At 47.0% G+C, this 15,221-nt stretch overlaps 2 protein-coding genes across 4 annotated transcripts in view; one reads left to right on the plus strand and one right to left on the minus strand.

Moving 5' to 3' along the window:
- LOC149350303 (uncharacterized) overlaps positions 1 to 15,221 on the plus strand; it is a 73,857-nt gene that overhangs the window by 29,680 nt on the left and 28,956 nt on the right. The gene's annotated exons all lie outside the window — the stretch shown is intronic.
- Positions 3,452 to 12,581, minus strand: LOC149350304 (uncharacterized). Of its 3 annotated transcripts, XM_089579312.1 has the most exons (4): positions 12,321 to 12,581; positions 10,758 to 10,882; positions 8,417 to 8,561; positions 3,452 to 3,599 (listed from the first exon to the last, which is right to left on the minus strand). In XM_089579312.1, the coding sequence occupies exons 2-4, from the start codon at positions 10,823 to 10,825 to the stop codon at positions 3,495 to 3,497; spliced, it is 318 nt and encodes a 105-aa protein (XP_089435438.1). In that variant the 5' UTR covers positions 10,826 to 10,882; positions 12,321 to 12,581; the 3' UTR covers positions 3,452 to 3,494. The 3 variants fall into 3 exon arrangements, 1 of the variants encoding a protein (XP_089435438.1); XR_016290318.1 differs by lacking the exon at positions 8,417 to 8,561; XR_016290319.1 differs by lacking the exons at positions 3,452 to 3,599; positions 8,417 to 8,561 and adding an exon at positions 9,014 to 9,260.

The raw sequence follows: 15,221 nt of genomic DNA on the forward strand, positions 1-15,221 counted from the left end.
CACGCTATCATGAGCAAAATTAGGAGACCAATGCAAGTGCATGCTGAAACATGCCATATTGCATATTGGCATCGGTCTGGACAACAGGATTGCTTCGTCAGGCGGCACTCACATGCAGTTTGATACAGTTCGGCACGCACTCGCAGGGGTCTCTTAACTTTGAGCACGAGTAAGTAGCAGCATGCACATAATTATTACGTAATTCGTGTTCTTGACAAGCACAAAAAGCAAGCACGTATTGAAAGAACAAAAAAAAAACTCATATTTGCCTGAGAGCAACCTTAGCTTTATTAGCAGACAAAAGCAGCGAATGAGTCACACTGGAGGCCCCTCGCGTCATAGAGTGCATCTTTTCCGAGAAAGTCTTTCATTGCCTTGATGGCAGCTTGAATCCATCTGTGTAGTGACAATGCCTGAAGATTAAGAGAAAAATTATATATTTATTATGATATACACTGCTATAATGATCCCAGTGCAAAGACAACTAGCAAATGTTGCTATTTGCATTAAAAGAGGGCAGCTCGTGCGACAGAACCCATGCATGCCTACACTGAATCAGAATCCCTTAGGCCTCAACACTTCCAGGCCTCAACACTTCCAAAATCCCGAGCTTTGCAGCACATGGCTGCGAAGCTCGGGATTATCTACAGCATGACAGCTGAGCATTCATGCAAAGTTGTTAATTCCTGGCTAATTTCACTGCTCATGCACTGCTCCATCGCTCTGAGAACCTCGTCATTTAAGCTGTTTATACTGTCCCCCACACGAGCTACGAACTACAGCATAGACCGCTTATAACGCAGGTCGCGGGAGTCGGAAAAATCCGGATTATAAGCGGTACCGCACTATATCACACGTCATTTTTAGGCTCTTATTCACATGCAAATATGGCCAACCCACCTTTTATTGAGTCTTTTACAACTTAACGTGCAATAAAGCACCAGAATTGGACACTAAACAAAAAACTTTATTTCTTCATCAATGAAAACATGCCATTATCTTCGTCTGGCGATGAGCCTTCGCTGCATTGTGCACTACCTCATCTTCAACAGCGATCAGACGCTGGAAAGCTTTCTTGCTCAAGCCCTTCTGTGCGCAGTACATCCTCAGCTTGCTTATGTAATCCAGTGCATCTCTGTGAGAAACTTCCGGTGTGCTGTCTCCTTCGTCGTCGTCATCGTCTGATACACTGTCATCGCGATCATGCACTGCTGCCACAATGGCTTCATCCGTGTCTGCTTCTTCGCAGACGAAGTCATCGCAATCCTCGTTTACGAAGCCTTCGAATGTGTCATCCTGTCCAACAATGTTTTTACCAGGTCTGACCACACATCATCAACGTTGAGAACTTCGTCGACATCGTCGCCGCGGTGGCTATCGTCGCTCCTCACATCAGGATCGCTGCCCACGGCGTTGCGCACAAACCCCGCCTTTGAGAAACACTTGGCGATGGTTGACGCTTTTATCTGCCACCAAGACGCCGTAATCATGTCAATGGCACTTCGCAGGTTTACCTTCATTGCTTCGTCTCGCTGAAGGTTAATCAGCACTCTCTCGCATATGCGCCTTTTGTAATGCGCTTTCACTGCGGCGATTACGCCTTGGTCCATCGGCTGGCTCTTCGCTGTCATATTTGTGGGCAAGAACTTGAGGCTCACTGTACTAAGCTTTAAATTTACATGATGGGCACTGCAGTTGTCAAGAACTAGGACAGCTTGTCGCTTTTGTGACACCATGTCTTCGTCAAATTTTTGAAGCCATGTTGCGAATAGCTCTCCAGTCATCCATGACTTTCTGTTGGCCTTATAAATAACTGGCAGGCACTCTCTCTTTTTGAAGCAGCGCGGCCACGCTGCCATCCATATTGGCGCAGAAGAGAACGGTAAACCGCTCCTTCGAAGCCTTTCTACCAGAGCAGCGTTCGTGGGACAGTGCAAGAGTGCGGTTTGGGAGCAAATTATAAAATACGCCAGCCTCATCCGCATTGTAAATGTCCCGCTCGCTGTACTTCGTCAGCATGGACTCGATGTTTACGTTGAGCCAGGCCTGAACGGCAGAATCGTCCACTTCTGCACTGTCTCCGGAGATGACACGGCAGCTTATTCCGTGCCGGTCCTTAAATCGTTGGATCCACCCATTTAATGGGTTGAAGCTATCGTGGTCCAACAAGTTCGCAAACGACCTCGCCTTTGCTTGCAGAATCGGACCACTCACGGGCACATTCTGAGCTCGCACCTCACAGAACCATTTAAACAAAGCGGCGTCGATGTCTTCATACTTTGATGCGTGTATCCGCTTCCTTGCCAGTGATCCAGTCTTCTTGAAGTTGTTGTCGCACCTTATCCCTGTTCTTCCAAATTGCCGACACTGTTGTGTCGGCGATGCCGTACTTCTGCGCCACGGTAACCTTCTTCACACCACTTTCGACGTCTTTAATAACGCTTTGTCTCCAGGGTTGAAGCTTGCCGTTTTTTTGAGTTTGAAGGATCAGGCGGCATGACAACTTAGCGCAGCGTGACACAAGTAGCGCGACAAAGAAACATGTTTTCTGGTAGCTAGGCCTACGAAGCTAACAGCACCTTTCTCTATGGCAAAAGACTGGCGCACTGGCATACTAAGTGCAGAGCAGAGCGCTGAGCCAGCCTGTCAACCGGCCACCCCCAGCAAATGGACCTTCCCATGGAGGGACCTCCCCAATGTTCCCTCTCCTCGCCCTCTGAATGGGACCCGCCCGGTTACGACAGCGGTGCGGGTGCTCGGTCAGCTCAGAGAGAAAGTGAGAAAGCTCGTCAAAAGCACACTCTCCCCATGAGACCGGCCGTGGCTCGTCCCAACCTTCACGGCGCTGCACAAAGAAAAACAAAAAAGACCGCTGGTGGCACTTCTTTTCTATGTACCGTCCTCTCTTCTCTATGCTTCATCCCTCTTGCAACGGGTTTCATCGTGGCTTTCCTCTTTTGGTAGAGGGTGCGGGCACCGCAGTGAGCAGGAGTGCGCTCCCTTCTCTTCGGAGAAACCGCACTATACCCGGTCTTCCGTCATGCGCGACCGCACACCAAGCGGTACGCTGACACATTGAACTCTATGGGAGGCATACTGGTGGTCACACAAAGCCGCATTATATGCGGTCCCGCACTATAGGCGGTTACATTATAAATGGTCTATGCTGTATGCCCATCAATTAACCTCTTGTACACCAACCTTCACATGATGAAATACCTAGAATGAATTGGTCACTAGCTCCCATCCCGTGTGTTTGTCATTATCCTTTGTTTTGTGCTTCCTAATAAACCACTAACAAATCCTGAGTTGCAATTCTCGAATACATTGATGAAGTGAATATATACTTCTGTGCTAAATCCAACTAAAACCAATAATCACCTGTGAGTGCATCCATTTTCACTTGCGTGCCTTCTGCAGAGCCTTTTCCTTGCCTTCCAACGTCCTTCTTCTTAGCAGTTTCCAATAAAGCTGCACTGTGCCACTGCTTCTCTTCACCAGACAGTTGTGGTGGCCCCCTTGAGAAATACTGCTTCCCTCTGGATTCCGTCCATGGTGTGTACATAGCCTTTCCACCTCGAAACAATAAATGAATGCACCTGCAGGAAACAGAACACAGGCATAAAATTTCTATGCTATATTCACAGCCAGGAATGAAACATTAATAGCGGGTTTAGCATCAAAGCGACTCAGGCTTTGAGGGACACCGCAGTGAAGGGCTCCAGAAATTTCGACCACCTCAGGTTCTTTAATGTGCACAGACATCGCACAGTACACAGGCCTATAGATTTCGCCTCCATCGAAATTCCACCGGTGCGGCCAAGATTGAATTGCATTTGTTGATTGCATAGTGTCATATGGAAATATGCTTTCATGCCTGTTGAAGTATGCAAGTCAGAAATCATTTAGTAGTTTAAAATAAACGCAAAACTTACACCTTCACAATGATTGTGTCATACAATAGTAGTAGGTTCTGATATAAGAAAAGTGAAAATGGTAATTCTGTACTCTGTCTTTTTATAACTTTAACTGTATGAATTATTTAGGAAAATGACTTCATGCTGATGAAAATCACAGATTAGTGTGTGCAGTAGCAAACATTCAAAAATAAAAATAGTTTGCAACAGTAGGAGCACTGCCTGTGTTTCACACAAGAGGCTGGGCCTGCTAAGAGCAATTCTGTAATTCCAGCTCTTCCACATGCCCTTGACACAACAGTGAAATATGCAATACCTAAAAAATTTAAATGTGATGTTGAGGACGGAGGGGCCCTGGAGTTGGATGGGTCGTTCAGGCCTGCAGGTCCCGGCTCCGACGGACGATGGCGAACTCCATTAAGGAGGAACCTGTACAGAAGGTTTATTCTACATATTTACAGCCGAGATGGGAGTGCTCTGATCACAACACAACATCTTGTTAAATACGGTTCGTATTCCCCAGATCCCTGACTGGAGAATTTAGTTCGAAGAACGCTGTCCAATCGGATGGGCAGTTGATGATGCTGGCGGTACCGCCCACGGCAGGGGGCGGTGCTGATGCTCTCTCGCTCTCTCACAGCTTGGGGGATGGGAACAGTTAGATCAACAAACACTGATGTGTCTCCTTGATCACTGCGGAAAGTGCTCTGCTTGTTCCCTCCCAGCAGGTGAACGACCATCCTCGTACTCCCCCGCCGGATGACCGAAGCACGAGACCTCTGTCGAAGACACAGCAGTCTTCCACTTCGCAGCACCACTTCGTCGTCCGGCGGCCTGAGGGTAGACTCGGCCACTCCACGCCGCCGTCGCCGCTGCTTAGCCTTCACCGGATCTTTGCTTAACAATGACCCACGTCTGGTAGTAATTTCTCCCAGGCCCGTGGGACACAGCGTCTTTGGATTAACAGCAACAGCTTGATTTTGTGTTCAGCACTCTGTCGTCCGGCGACCCGAGGGTAGACTCTGTCACTGAACGCCGTCGCCACTGCTTCCGCCGGTGCTTAGCCTGCGTCGCATCTTGCTGAACGATGACTCACGTCTGGAAGTAATTCTTCCCAGGCCCGCGTACCCCGATCTTAACAGCTCCTCCGCGGCCAGGAGAATCGCGATCGGCCAGTGGTCACAATCACTTGCTGAGGAGAGATGGGCTTAAGTTGTAGTGTGGGATGCCTGCCTTGATTTTCTCTGCGAGCACACAGCAGAGTCCTAATCCTCGCACAAGGGAGGCATTAGTCAAAACCAACCACACGACGTAGCGCCACTCCCCAGGCAGGGCAAGAAATTCACCCGAGGTCCGCCAGGCTGTTATGCAATACAAATGCGTTGGAAGCATAAACTCAAAATTTTGCAGTTGACAGCAATAGTCGTGGCCATAAAGCGAAACTACATGTAACCTCATAACGACCGAAGTCAAACCGCCACATAGCATGATTTAGGTGTGGTCTCTCAAAGCTTTGTCCTGCAACTAAACTTCGTTGCAAAAACGCAAAGTTGAGATCACCCCAATACCCTCTGTCATCTAAAAGGATCTTCAAAAGGAAGTTCAAAATTTTTCCCAGCTTGTCTTACACGAGATTTCCGAGGAAACACTGTCGAAATGCTTGCTATCTCGAAGTTGAGACTTCATTGACACATGCAGATATAATTCTGCGTCTTGTTATTGAAGCCACGTGCCCTTTCTGTTTCCCTTTCCTCCTAAGGGAAAATCGCAAACACAACTAAAAAGAAAGTTATTGGTCCTAACAATTCACTCTCCACGACCAAGCAGAAACTTTCAGTTGTCACTGAGCTGTAGCCTCTCATTGTGTGTCCAATCAACACAACCAACTTGTTCGAAAAGCTCACAAAAAGTGAAAAGGATAAGCTTAATTTCTCTCTCCTTTGTGCTCAGGGATTAACATTTCAACCGTGCCCTTCGGGGTTGCGTACGTTTGACTCTCCCTCGAGCTGCGGAAGGGCGAGGAATGACGTCAACCCCCGTGTTAGTCACTCCTTGACCACTGTCTCCATCTTTGTGCTCTGTCCAGAGACTGTGATAGCCTCGGTGCCGAACCCTGCTATACAACACTGGTCTTCCGGCAAGGGGATTGCCTGTCCCCCCTTCACACTTCGAGCCGGCTGCACTATTCTCCTTCTGACTCGTCTGCTGACACGGCAGACATAAACGAGTTCCCCCGTGCCTTTTTCTGTAGCCTGGCGCCACAAACTTGCCGTGGTGGCTTACGATGTCGTTTTTTCCGCTTATGGATCGTCCCACACATTTTAAAGGAATCGCGTTGTTCAGTGCTTCCACAGTCAGAGTTCCTTACTTCTACTTTTAATCTCCTTTTTCGAGAAGCCGATGCTCTGTTTCTAGGAGGACGACTCACTATCATGCTGACTGCCCTAGTCTTAAAACAACACGTTCTGCTACTTTCAATGTCGCGGCCTTTTTGTGGGCTTACTGCCACTTTCACCTTTAGAGGACAACTTCCTGGCAGTTTTGTGGGGTTTGTTCTCTGACCTATCCGCACGCGTCGCACGATCAGAACCTACTCTCTCATATGCAGTGTGGTTCTTTCCTTTAGGCTTTGGAACAACTCCATCTCTCTTTACATCAGTGACAGTTAGCACTGCTAACTCTAGACAAGAGCCTTTCATTTCTTTCTGTTCCGGCAGTGGTGCGCTCTTTTCTCCTAGCTGCGAGCCTCCCGCGTGCCCCTCGGGATCACCAACCATCTCTTTAGGTCTCCCATACACACTAAGGGTGCACTTATCTCCGGGCTTATGAGCAACTATCTCGTTGTCGTCGCAGCTACGCACTAACTCCACGCAACCGACCGGCGGACGTTTCTCTGCCTCTGGGTTATGAGACTTATACCTTTGAGGATTGTCCTGTTGCGTTTGCGCATCTCCCTGACTGCTTTCGAGCTCGCCTGGCTCATCTCTGTCATACACTCTGCGGTAGCAACACTCTGCACTGTTCTGTACACACTTTTTAAGGCTACCCTCAATTTCCCTTTCGGAACCTGTAGATAGGGGCACCTCTACTTCTTCCTTTTCACGCCCGTGCCGCTTGGACGCCCGAACAAACTTTTCTCGTGGCGTCGCGCTCATCCAACTCGGCCATGGTCTGGCGTGCCTTTCCCTTAAGCTGTCGGGATGGGTGTTCCCCTTTTCCAGCTTTACCTCTTAGCCGGTCGCACGCTTGCACTGACTACTGTTTCATGTCAATGCGGTGGCCCGGCTCGGCGACTGTTTTGCCTGCCTTTTCGAGCTTACGCTCTGGTGTCAGGTACTCCCTCTTTCCGGCTGCACCTTCGTTCCGACCAGACGCTTGCATTGGTCCCTTTATCCTAGCGTCGCGTCGGTCCCGCTCGGCAACGGTCTCTCTGGCATCTTCGGAACATCTCTTTAGAGTTGTCACGCTTCGTTTCCACCCGTGTCGATAACACGGCTGTTTCGTATTCGCAGCGTTGAGACCTTTTTCCTCCGCGACAGTCTGATGCTTAGCGGATTTTCTCTGGACAGTTGCAGCCTCGCACCTAAATGGCTCCCTCACTCTACCGTTCAAGTGCATCTGGCCACTTAGGCACTCTGTCCTAACTCCAAAGTGGCAGAATAGAGCTGTCTTTACTGTTCTGTAGTCATCCATATCCTCGTCGGACAGGCTCAGAACGACATTAGCGGGTTGAGGGGGCAAAAGGGATACTAGCATGTAGCTCCAAATATCTTTGTCTAATTTCAACTGCTAACAGCTACTTTCAAATTTGTCAAGAAATTTTGAAATGCTTTTGCCTCTCTTGAATACCCGCAGCTGAGATCGCATCACATCCCAATCTCCCTTGCCAATGCTCTGGTCAACTTTTGCCATTATCCGCTTGTGCTCTGCCTGTTGCGCTTTTTCGCAAGGTTTATGACTACCTCCTTCTTGTGCATGTTCTTGGCACTCTGCTTTCTCACTCTCCGCTATTGTTGAAGTTCTGCATCCGTCATTCTTGACTGCGCCTCGTAGCATCTCAACTTTAAACTGCAGCCTTTTCAACTCCCACTCCTGTCCCTCTATTTCCCACTTCTCTTACTCTGCCTTTAGCCCTTGCTCTTCTACTCTTTTCCGCTCATTTTCCTCTTTCTTTAGCTCGGGTTTGAGCAGTTCCCAAGTAAACCTGATTGTTTCCTTGTCGGCAGTTTCTAAAAGCGATTTACAGATATCGGCTTTCTCCATCTACTCCTGTACTACCACACCCAACTCCTCGCACAGCGCTAGCAAATCTGCCTCCGGCCATGTCACGAGGTCAACGCTTGCTGCTCCTAGCCCCGGCTTTGCTGTTCAACTGTTGTCGTGAGGTTAACACACACACACACGCCTCATCAAACAACTTCCCTCGATTCCCAGCAGTTCAAAGTTATAACCCAAACATTTGAAGCCTGGCAAACCTCTAGCAAAGTCCGAGCACTCACCCAAAGAAGCAGCACCACGAAGCATGATTGATCCAACCGCTGCCAACCAGTTGTTGCGGACGGAGGGGCCCCAGAGTTGGGTGGGTAGTTCAGTACCGCAGGTCCCGGCTCCGAAGGACAATGGCGAACACCATTCAGGAGGAAACTGTAAGGAAGGTTTATTCCACACATTTACAGTCGAGATGGGAGTGCTCTGATCACAACAAAACATCCTGTTAAATACGGTTGGTCTTCCCCAGATACCCGACTGGGGAATTTAGTTCGAAGAACGCTGTCCAATTGGATGGGCAGTTGATGACACTGGCGGTACCACCAACGGCAGGGGGCGGTGCTGATGCTCTCTCGGTCTCTCACAGCTCAGGGGATGGGAAGGGTTAGATCAACAAACACTGATGTGTCGCCTTGATCACTGCGGCAAGTCCTCTGCTTGTTCCCTCCCAGCAGGTGAACGACCGTCCTCGTATTCCCCCGCCGGATGACCGAAGCACAAGACCTCTGTCGAGGACACAGCCGTCTTTCACTTAGCAGCACCACTCCGTCGTCTGGCGGCCTAAGGGTAGACTCGGCCACTCGACGCCGCCGTCGCTTAGCCTTCACCGCATCTTTGCTTAACGACGACCCACGTCTGGTAGTAATTTCTCCCAGGCCCGTGGGACACAGCGCCTTTTGATTAACAGCAACAGCTTCATTTTGTGATCATCGCTCTGTCATCCGGAGACCCGAGGGTAGACTTGGTCACTGGACGCTGTCGCCGCTGCTTCCGCCGGTGCTTAGCCTGTGCCGCATCTTGCTTCACGACGACTCGCATCTGGAAGTAATTCTTTCCAGGCCCACGTACCCTGATCTTAAGAGTGATAAAGAAGTGTAACACAAACTGACAACACACTAGCAGACAGAGGAAGTAGAAAGATTAATGCAATAGCCAGCACTAAAACGCACTGGCCTTCAGAACAAAACATGATGCAATTAGTCACGTCAAGATGCAGAGCCATGCAAGAAAAGCCAGTTTCTTAGAGTGGCAAAAGCACACCTACACTCTAGTATTTCCAAAAAGGTGTGCATGCTTCTTTATTGCTATGCCATTTTTCACTATGACCATAGCCGCCAAGTGCACGAGAAAAAGAGGGTAACATTTTCGCATGTTACCTCTTTGTTGTTTGGTTTGCTTTTCTTTGTACTTGGCTCCTTTCTATTTCTGAGTATGTACAGTGCAACCCATATAATGTGGAAAACTGATAATGTAAACAGTTGTGAGTGAAGCATGCATTCACGTCTTATATCCTCTTCTTTTCGAGTTGTTTAACCATGCCATCAGGTAGCAAGCCAAAAAGTTGAGTCAAACCAGGTCGCTACAGTCTCCTAGATTAATATATGTGTATTAGAGCAAGTATACTCACTGAAATGGCAAAAACCTCACTGAGAGAGTATCTTGTGGTGAACATGCGGAGTGATGCAAATATGATTGGTTTATTGGGGTTTAATGTCCCAAAGCAATTCAGGCTATGAGGGACGCCGTAGTGAAGGGCTCCGGAAATTTCAACCACCTGGGATTCTTTAACGTGCACTGACATAGCACAGCACACGGGCCTCTAGAATTTCTTCATCGAAATTCTGTCGCCGTGGCCGGTATCAAACCCCCACGTCTTTCGGGTCAGCAGCCGAGCGCCGTAACCACTGAGCCACCGCAGTGGGGCTGATCCAAATATGACTACTTAGCATGCACCATTTTCCATTTACCACTTTCAGCTTTATTGTGCACAGACTGTGTGAACAGTAAACAGTAATTATTTAACACTCGGATCTGGGGGCAGTAAAAATCTTGCAAATACAGTGAGAGGCCATACATAGTAACCAGAATAAAACTGTGCCTCCTTATGACAGAAGTTGTATATTGCCTTTCATATTTTGCTCCTCAAGTGAAATCAGATGCCATGTGACACTGGCGTTACAGTATAAGGATGATAGTTATCCTGCTGCTATAACTGTTTATGAGGAGTGCTATGTGACACAGGTAATTACAGTAGAAGGATGACAGTTATCCTACTGCTACAACTGCTTATGAGGAGTGCTATGTGATACAGGTATTACAGTAGAAGGATAACAAGGTTGTCCTCCTGCTGCAATATCGCCTTAAAATGCTGCTCTGTAGCCCGTCACTTCATATCCAGCATCAAAGTTGCAGTATTTAGTGGCGTCTTATTGAGAAGAAACACACATATACTATTTAAAAGGGAAATGCCAACATATGCCATCAACGCTCTGGTTCAAAGCAGACTAGTGCAATGCACTGATCTCAACACAGAGTTCTAGAAAAACACACTTTAGAAAACTCAATACATACATGTGCTCTGCAATACACATTGAACGGGCGCAGACAAGAACAGCCCCACAGTTGGACAGCGAAGACATCCTTTTCAATGACAGCTCTTTTCAGAACTCTTCACTATTGGACAGCAGTCACTTCACCTGCATAACATCATAATTTGAATTTGAATCTGTGCATTCTATGGAAGATGAAGTAACCACAATGATTGTGTTAACGGATAAGGATTCATACTGCCTGTTTCACACAAACACAAGGCAAAGTTTAAACAGACGAAAGTAAATTGCTTACATTTGAATCCACGATAAGCTCTGCACTGTTTAGGGTTCTTCAGAAATATTTAATCTCAAAGGGCTGTATGAAAAGGCTGCAAAGTGCTCAAGCCTATTTTCGGACTGGTTATTCTTCAACATCCAACATGATTTTTCTTCGTGGTCGCCTGCCACTAAAAGCATTTTACAGCTGCACTAATGATCGGACAGGCAGTTTTCTCATTGGGGAATCCGCATCACTCCTCCATTTACGCGAATACGCGTCCATACAGCCTGTTACTGGCTGTGGCTTCTTGAGCTTGTAAGACACCACTGCGAGGTGATTGCACCGACTGTTCAGCCTTGGAGGACGACGTGTTCAGTCTGCTTTTGATTCCAACTAGATTAGCCGCCAGCCACAGTGGCCAATAGCGCGTTTCCCTTGGTCTGGTTTATTGGGGTTTAACGTCCCAAAGCGACTCAGGCTATGAGGGGACGCCGTAGTGAAGGGCTCCGAAAATTTTGACCACCTGGGGTTCTTTAACGTGCACTGACATCGCACAGTGCACGGGTCTCTAGAATTTCGCCTCCATCGAAATTCGGCTGCCGCGGCCGGGATCGAACCCGCGTCTTTCGGGTAACCGAGTGCCGTAACCACTGAGCCACCGCGGCGGGTCTGGTGCAGCACAGTCCGCTGCAGCGAGCACGAGTCGATGTCAAATCGAGCAGAGTACTTACATCGGATGTCCAGCCCTGACGCGTACTCGCGTAGCGTATTATGCAGCGCCAGAGACCGAATTGCGCGCACTACCGACAACCAAGGCGGGCGGTTAGTTATGGGTTAGCTGCGTCGAATGCAGAATGAACACAGCATACCTCCCGAGCTCGACAGCCGGTTTAATCGTCTCGCATAGGTGTGTTCAAAGCTCACGAAGCCACATCAAGAAACTCTATTGACGCGTTTACGCGCAGCACATAATGCAACGCTAAACACTGTCAAGTGGCGTGCGCTATCGGCAAACCGCAGCGAGCGGATAGCGAAGAAAAACATGCGTACAGGCAGCAATGCACAACCGCGTCGAACAATGATTTTAGGTTATTTTCATGGCGTTCGCGTCGCAAAGGATGCACTGTGAAAACAGACAGGTCAGCTAGTTAGTGACTCAATGTAGAGTGCATGTTGCCACCGCAGAAATAACCGTGCACAATGTCGGGAGGTAAGAAAGGCGGCAGCGCTTCATCCCTTCCGTTTCTTCTCGCCTAAGTGCTAGCTGGTTAATTTGCGTGGTGGTAGACTGCGCGCATTCCTGCGCAGTATTACAGGTCTTACCTGAAAACGAAAACTCGACGCCTTCCAGTAACCACTTTCTTCTTTCGGAAGGCGGTTCCGATAGACAAAAGACGCAGCAGCTTCCATCGCAGAACTCCAACGTGCTGTCAAGACGAAAAGCCAGCAGGGTTCCCGGCGCGGTCACTTTTTCACGAAGCACACGAAGGGCTGGAAATTGTACTAAAAGCGGTGCCGAAAGCTACGATCGTCAGTCAACCCAAACACGAGTTTGAAGCAGCACGACCGAGCACGACACAACCGGCAGCGCTCCAGAACGGACGGCGTGGTCGCGGGCATCCGGTCCTGTCACGTGACCTGCCAGCCTGCGCGCTTGATTTGAACGGCGTTAGGAAGTCTGCGCGTCGCGGGCGCAGCTGGATATTGGTTTCTCAATAGATGTGTTGAATATTGGTCTCACGAGGCATTTTAATAGCTTGTATACTTATACTCAATGCAGCAATCAAGATGAGCCATTTTATTTCATGTGCTTGCCTCCTTTTTGTTGTAATAGTCTTTAGTTACCCTTGTGTAATGTACTACAAATGTGTGAATGCTGCCTATGTGAGCAAATGTATACGGGCCCTTATAACCCACTCCTGTAAAAATACCTAATTGGATTGACAGTATCTCCAAATAAAATAAATGTCAAGTTTTTCAGGGAAGACTTTCAAAATTTTTCAAAAATAGGCTTTTTGGGGTAAAAATATGGCTTTTGTGGCATATTGTTACCTGTGTCGCTGGACACCGGGAAGCCGGTAAACTAATTTCTAACTTTTTAACTATTAGAGATAAGCAATTGGTTGCAATTAGAGATTTGTAGCCAGTCGTTAGTAATAGCCATATCAGTTTTCAGAATTTCGAAAACGCGATTATACTCGCCGCTGTGGCTGGACAAAATATGGCTGCATCGTGCGAAAATACATGCGCTTTCGAAAGCATGCGGGCAAAGCAAACCCTCCAGTGCATGTAACTAATCGAAAAAGCCAGATTTTGTCGAGCCGCAGCCCCAAGGGTAATCGCGTTTTCTAAATTCTAAAACTGATATGGCTATTACTAACGACCAGCTACAAATCTCTGATTGCAACTAGGCGTCTAATTCTGCTGGTTAAAAAGTTATTTATTAAAAATTAGCAAACCAGCTTACTACTGAAAACAGTTCACCGGTTTTCTGGTGTCCGCCAGCACTGGTTGTACTATGCCGTACAAGCCATATTTTTACCCCAGAAAGCCTATTTTTGAAAATTTTTGAAAGTGATTGCTGAAACACCCAGTATGCATGGCTGCTACCTTCACACCATTGTGCTGTCACATTTATGCATTAGTGACACAAGTTAGCTCTCCCCTACATTGTGCAATTTAATTCCAACCTGAGGAGAAAGTTTCATGCCACAGTTCTCTCTTGGTACCAGAAAAGAATATTGTGTTCAGTTATACGTTAAATTTTACATTGCCAAGCTACCTCATGCGCAGTGCTTTTCGAGTCAACCTACAACCAACTTCAACATCGTGACCTCTCCCATAGTCAATATAATATGAGCAAAGGCTGTTCAGCTGAAATGGGAATCGTTTGAGCTGTGGTTGCGGTTGGTTCCATAATCGGTGAGAAATTGGCTGTAAATGGATTTTTGGTTGCTTGAGTTTTAATTCACTTGTAGTCAATTAAATTTATATTGGATCATATCAGTCAAGAACTTATTGACTTTTTAATGACATGGTGAGAAATCGGCTGTAAATTGATTTTTTGTTGCTTGAGTTTTAATTCACTGGTAGTCAATTAAATTTATATTGGGTCATATCAGTCAAGAACATATTAACTTTTTATAGACAAAAGTCATTAGGACTTGAGTACTATTAGACTTTTTTTAGACTCAATAAATACTCTATAAACAGTTAACTGCATCTCAAATTTGGTTTTCACAAATCATAACGCTAACGAGTAGCCAGGGGGCTCAGGCATGGAGTGGAGGTGGAGTTAGCCCTCTGCTACGCCATCATATAAGGGCCAAAAATGCGCAAAAAAAGTCAACCACTCAACCCACACACACGCAAAAAAAAAGTAGTTTGTCTGTTCCAGATCTTACCTGTACTCCACACTACAGGCACAGCAACGTAAGGTGCCTCGATGCATCGTTGTAGTAACGCTGCATCGAGGCACCTAGTGGCGACCGTCGTCGCAGCGCCGCGGCGCAGAGCGACTGTACAAACCGCCTGTACAGGGTGTTTCGATCGGTGAGGACTTTCAAAAATTCTTAAAAACAAGGTGATTGAAATAAAAGGAAATATTTTCTGCAAAATACTGTCAGTCGCGTCAGACTTCTGTTAATTACGACAATAACAACAACAATAATAATAATAATAATAATAATAATAATTATTATTATTATTATTATTATTATTATTATTATTATTATTATTATTATTATTATTATTATTATTATTATTATTATTATTATTATTATTATTATTAGCAGCTTCATGAAGTTATAATCACCCATTAAACTTTTAGTGCACGTTAAAGAACGCCATGTGGTCGAAATTTCGGGAGCCCTTCACTACGGCGTCCCTTATAGCCTACGTGAAACCCCAATAAACCAAACCAAACTTTTACCTAACGCAACCAGGTGGTCAGAGCCAATGGCGAGTTCGAAGCCACGGACAACACAATGTTATATCGTTTCTTGAAACGAAGAAAAAGTTCTCCAAAACCCTGCAGCGGCAGGAAATCCGTTTGTTTCTTGAAAACAAAACCAAAACTGAGTGCATGAGGCGTGCAGGAAGTTCGATGAACTCGCAACGTCCACTGGTGACACGCTGCAATGTCTATGGCGCCAAATTCGAGTTCCGTGCTTCATCGTACCAAGGCATGCACTTCTTTTCCTTTGTCGTGCTCAGAGATAACGA

The sequence above is a fragment of the Amblyomma mixtum genome, chromosome 3 (genome assembly GCF_055824585.1).
Source record: "Amblyomma mixtum isolate Tamu chromosome 3, ASM5582458v1, whole genome shotgun sequence".
Classification (NCBI taxonomy): Eukaryota; Metazoa; Arthropoda; class Arachnida; order Ixodida; family Ixodidae; genus Amblyomma; species Amblyomma mixtum.

Bases quoted from the DNA above. Each gene is read 5' to 3' on its own strand.
- LOC149350304 (XM_089579312.1), bottom strand. From the start codon at position 10,825: ATGTCTTCGCTGTCCAACTGTGGGGCTGTTCTTGTCTGCGCCCGTTCA. The intron at 8,562-10,757 runs GTATGTATTGAG...CCTTCCTTACAG, and splicing joins ATGTGTATTGCAGAGCACAT to TTTCCTCCTGAATGGTGTTC. The intron at 3,600-8,416 runs GTGAGTGCTCGG...TGTTTCCTGCAG, and splicing joins TCGTGGTGCTGCTTCTTTGG to GTGCATTCATTTATTGTTTC.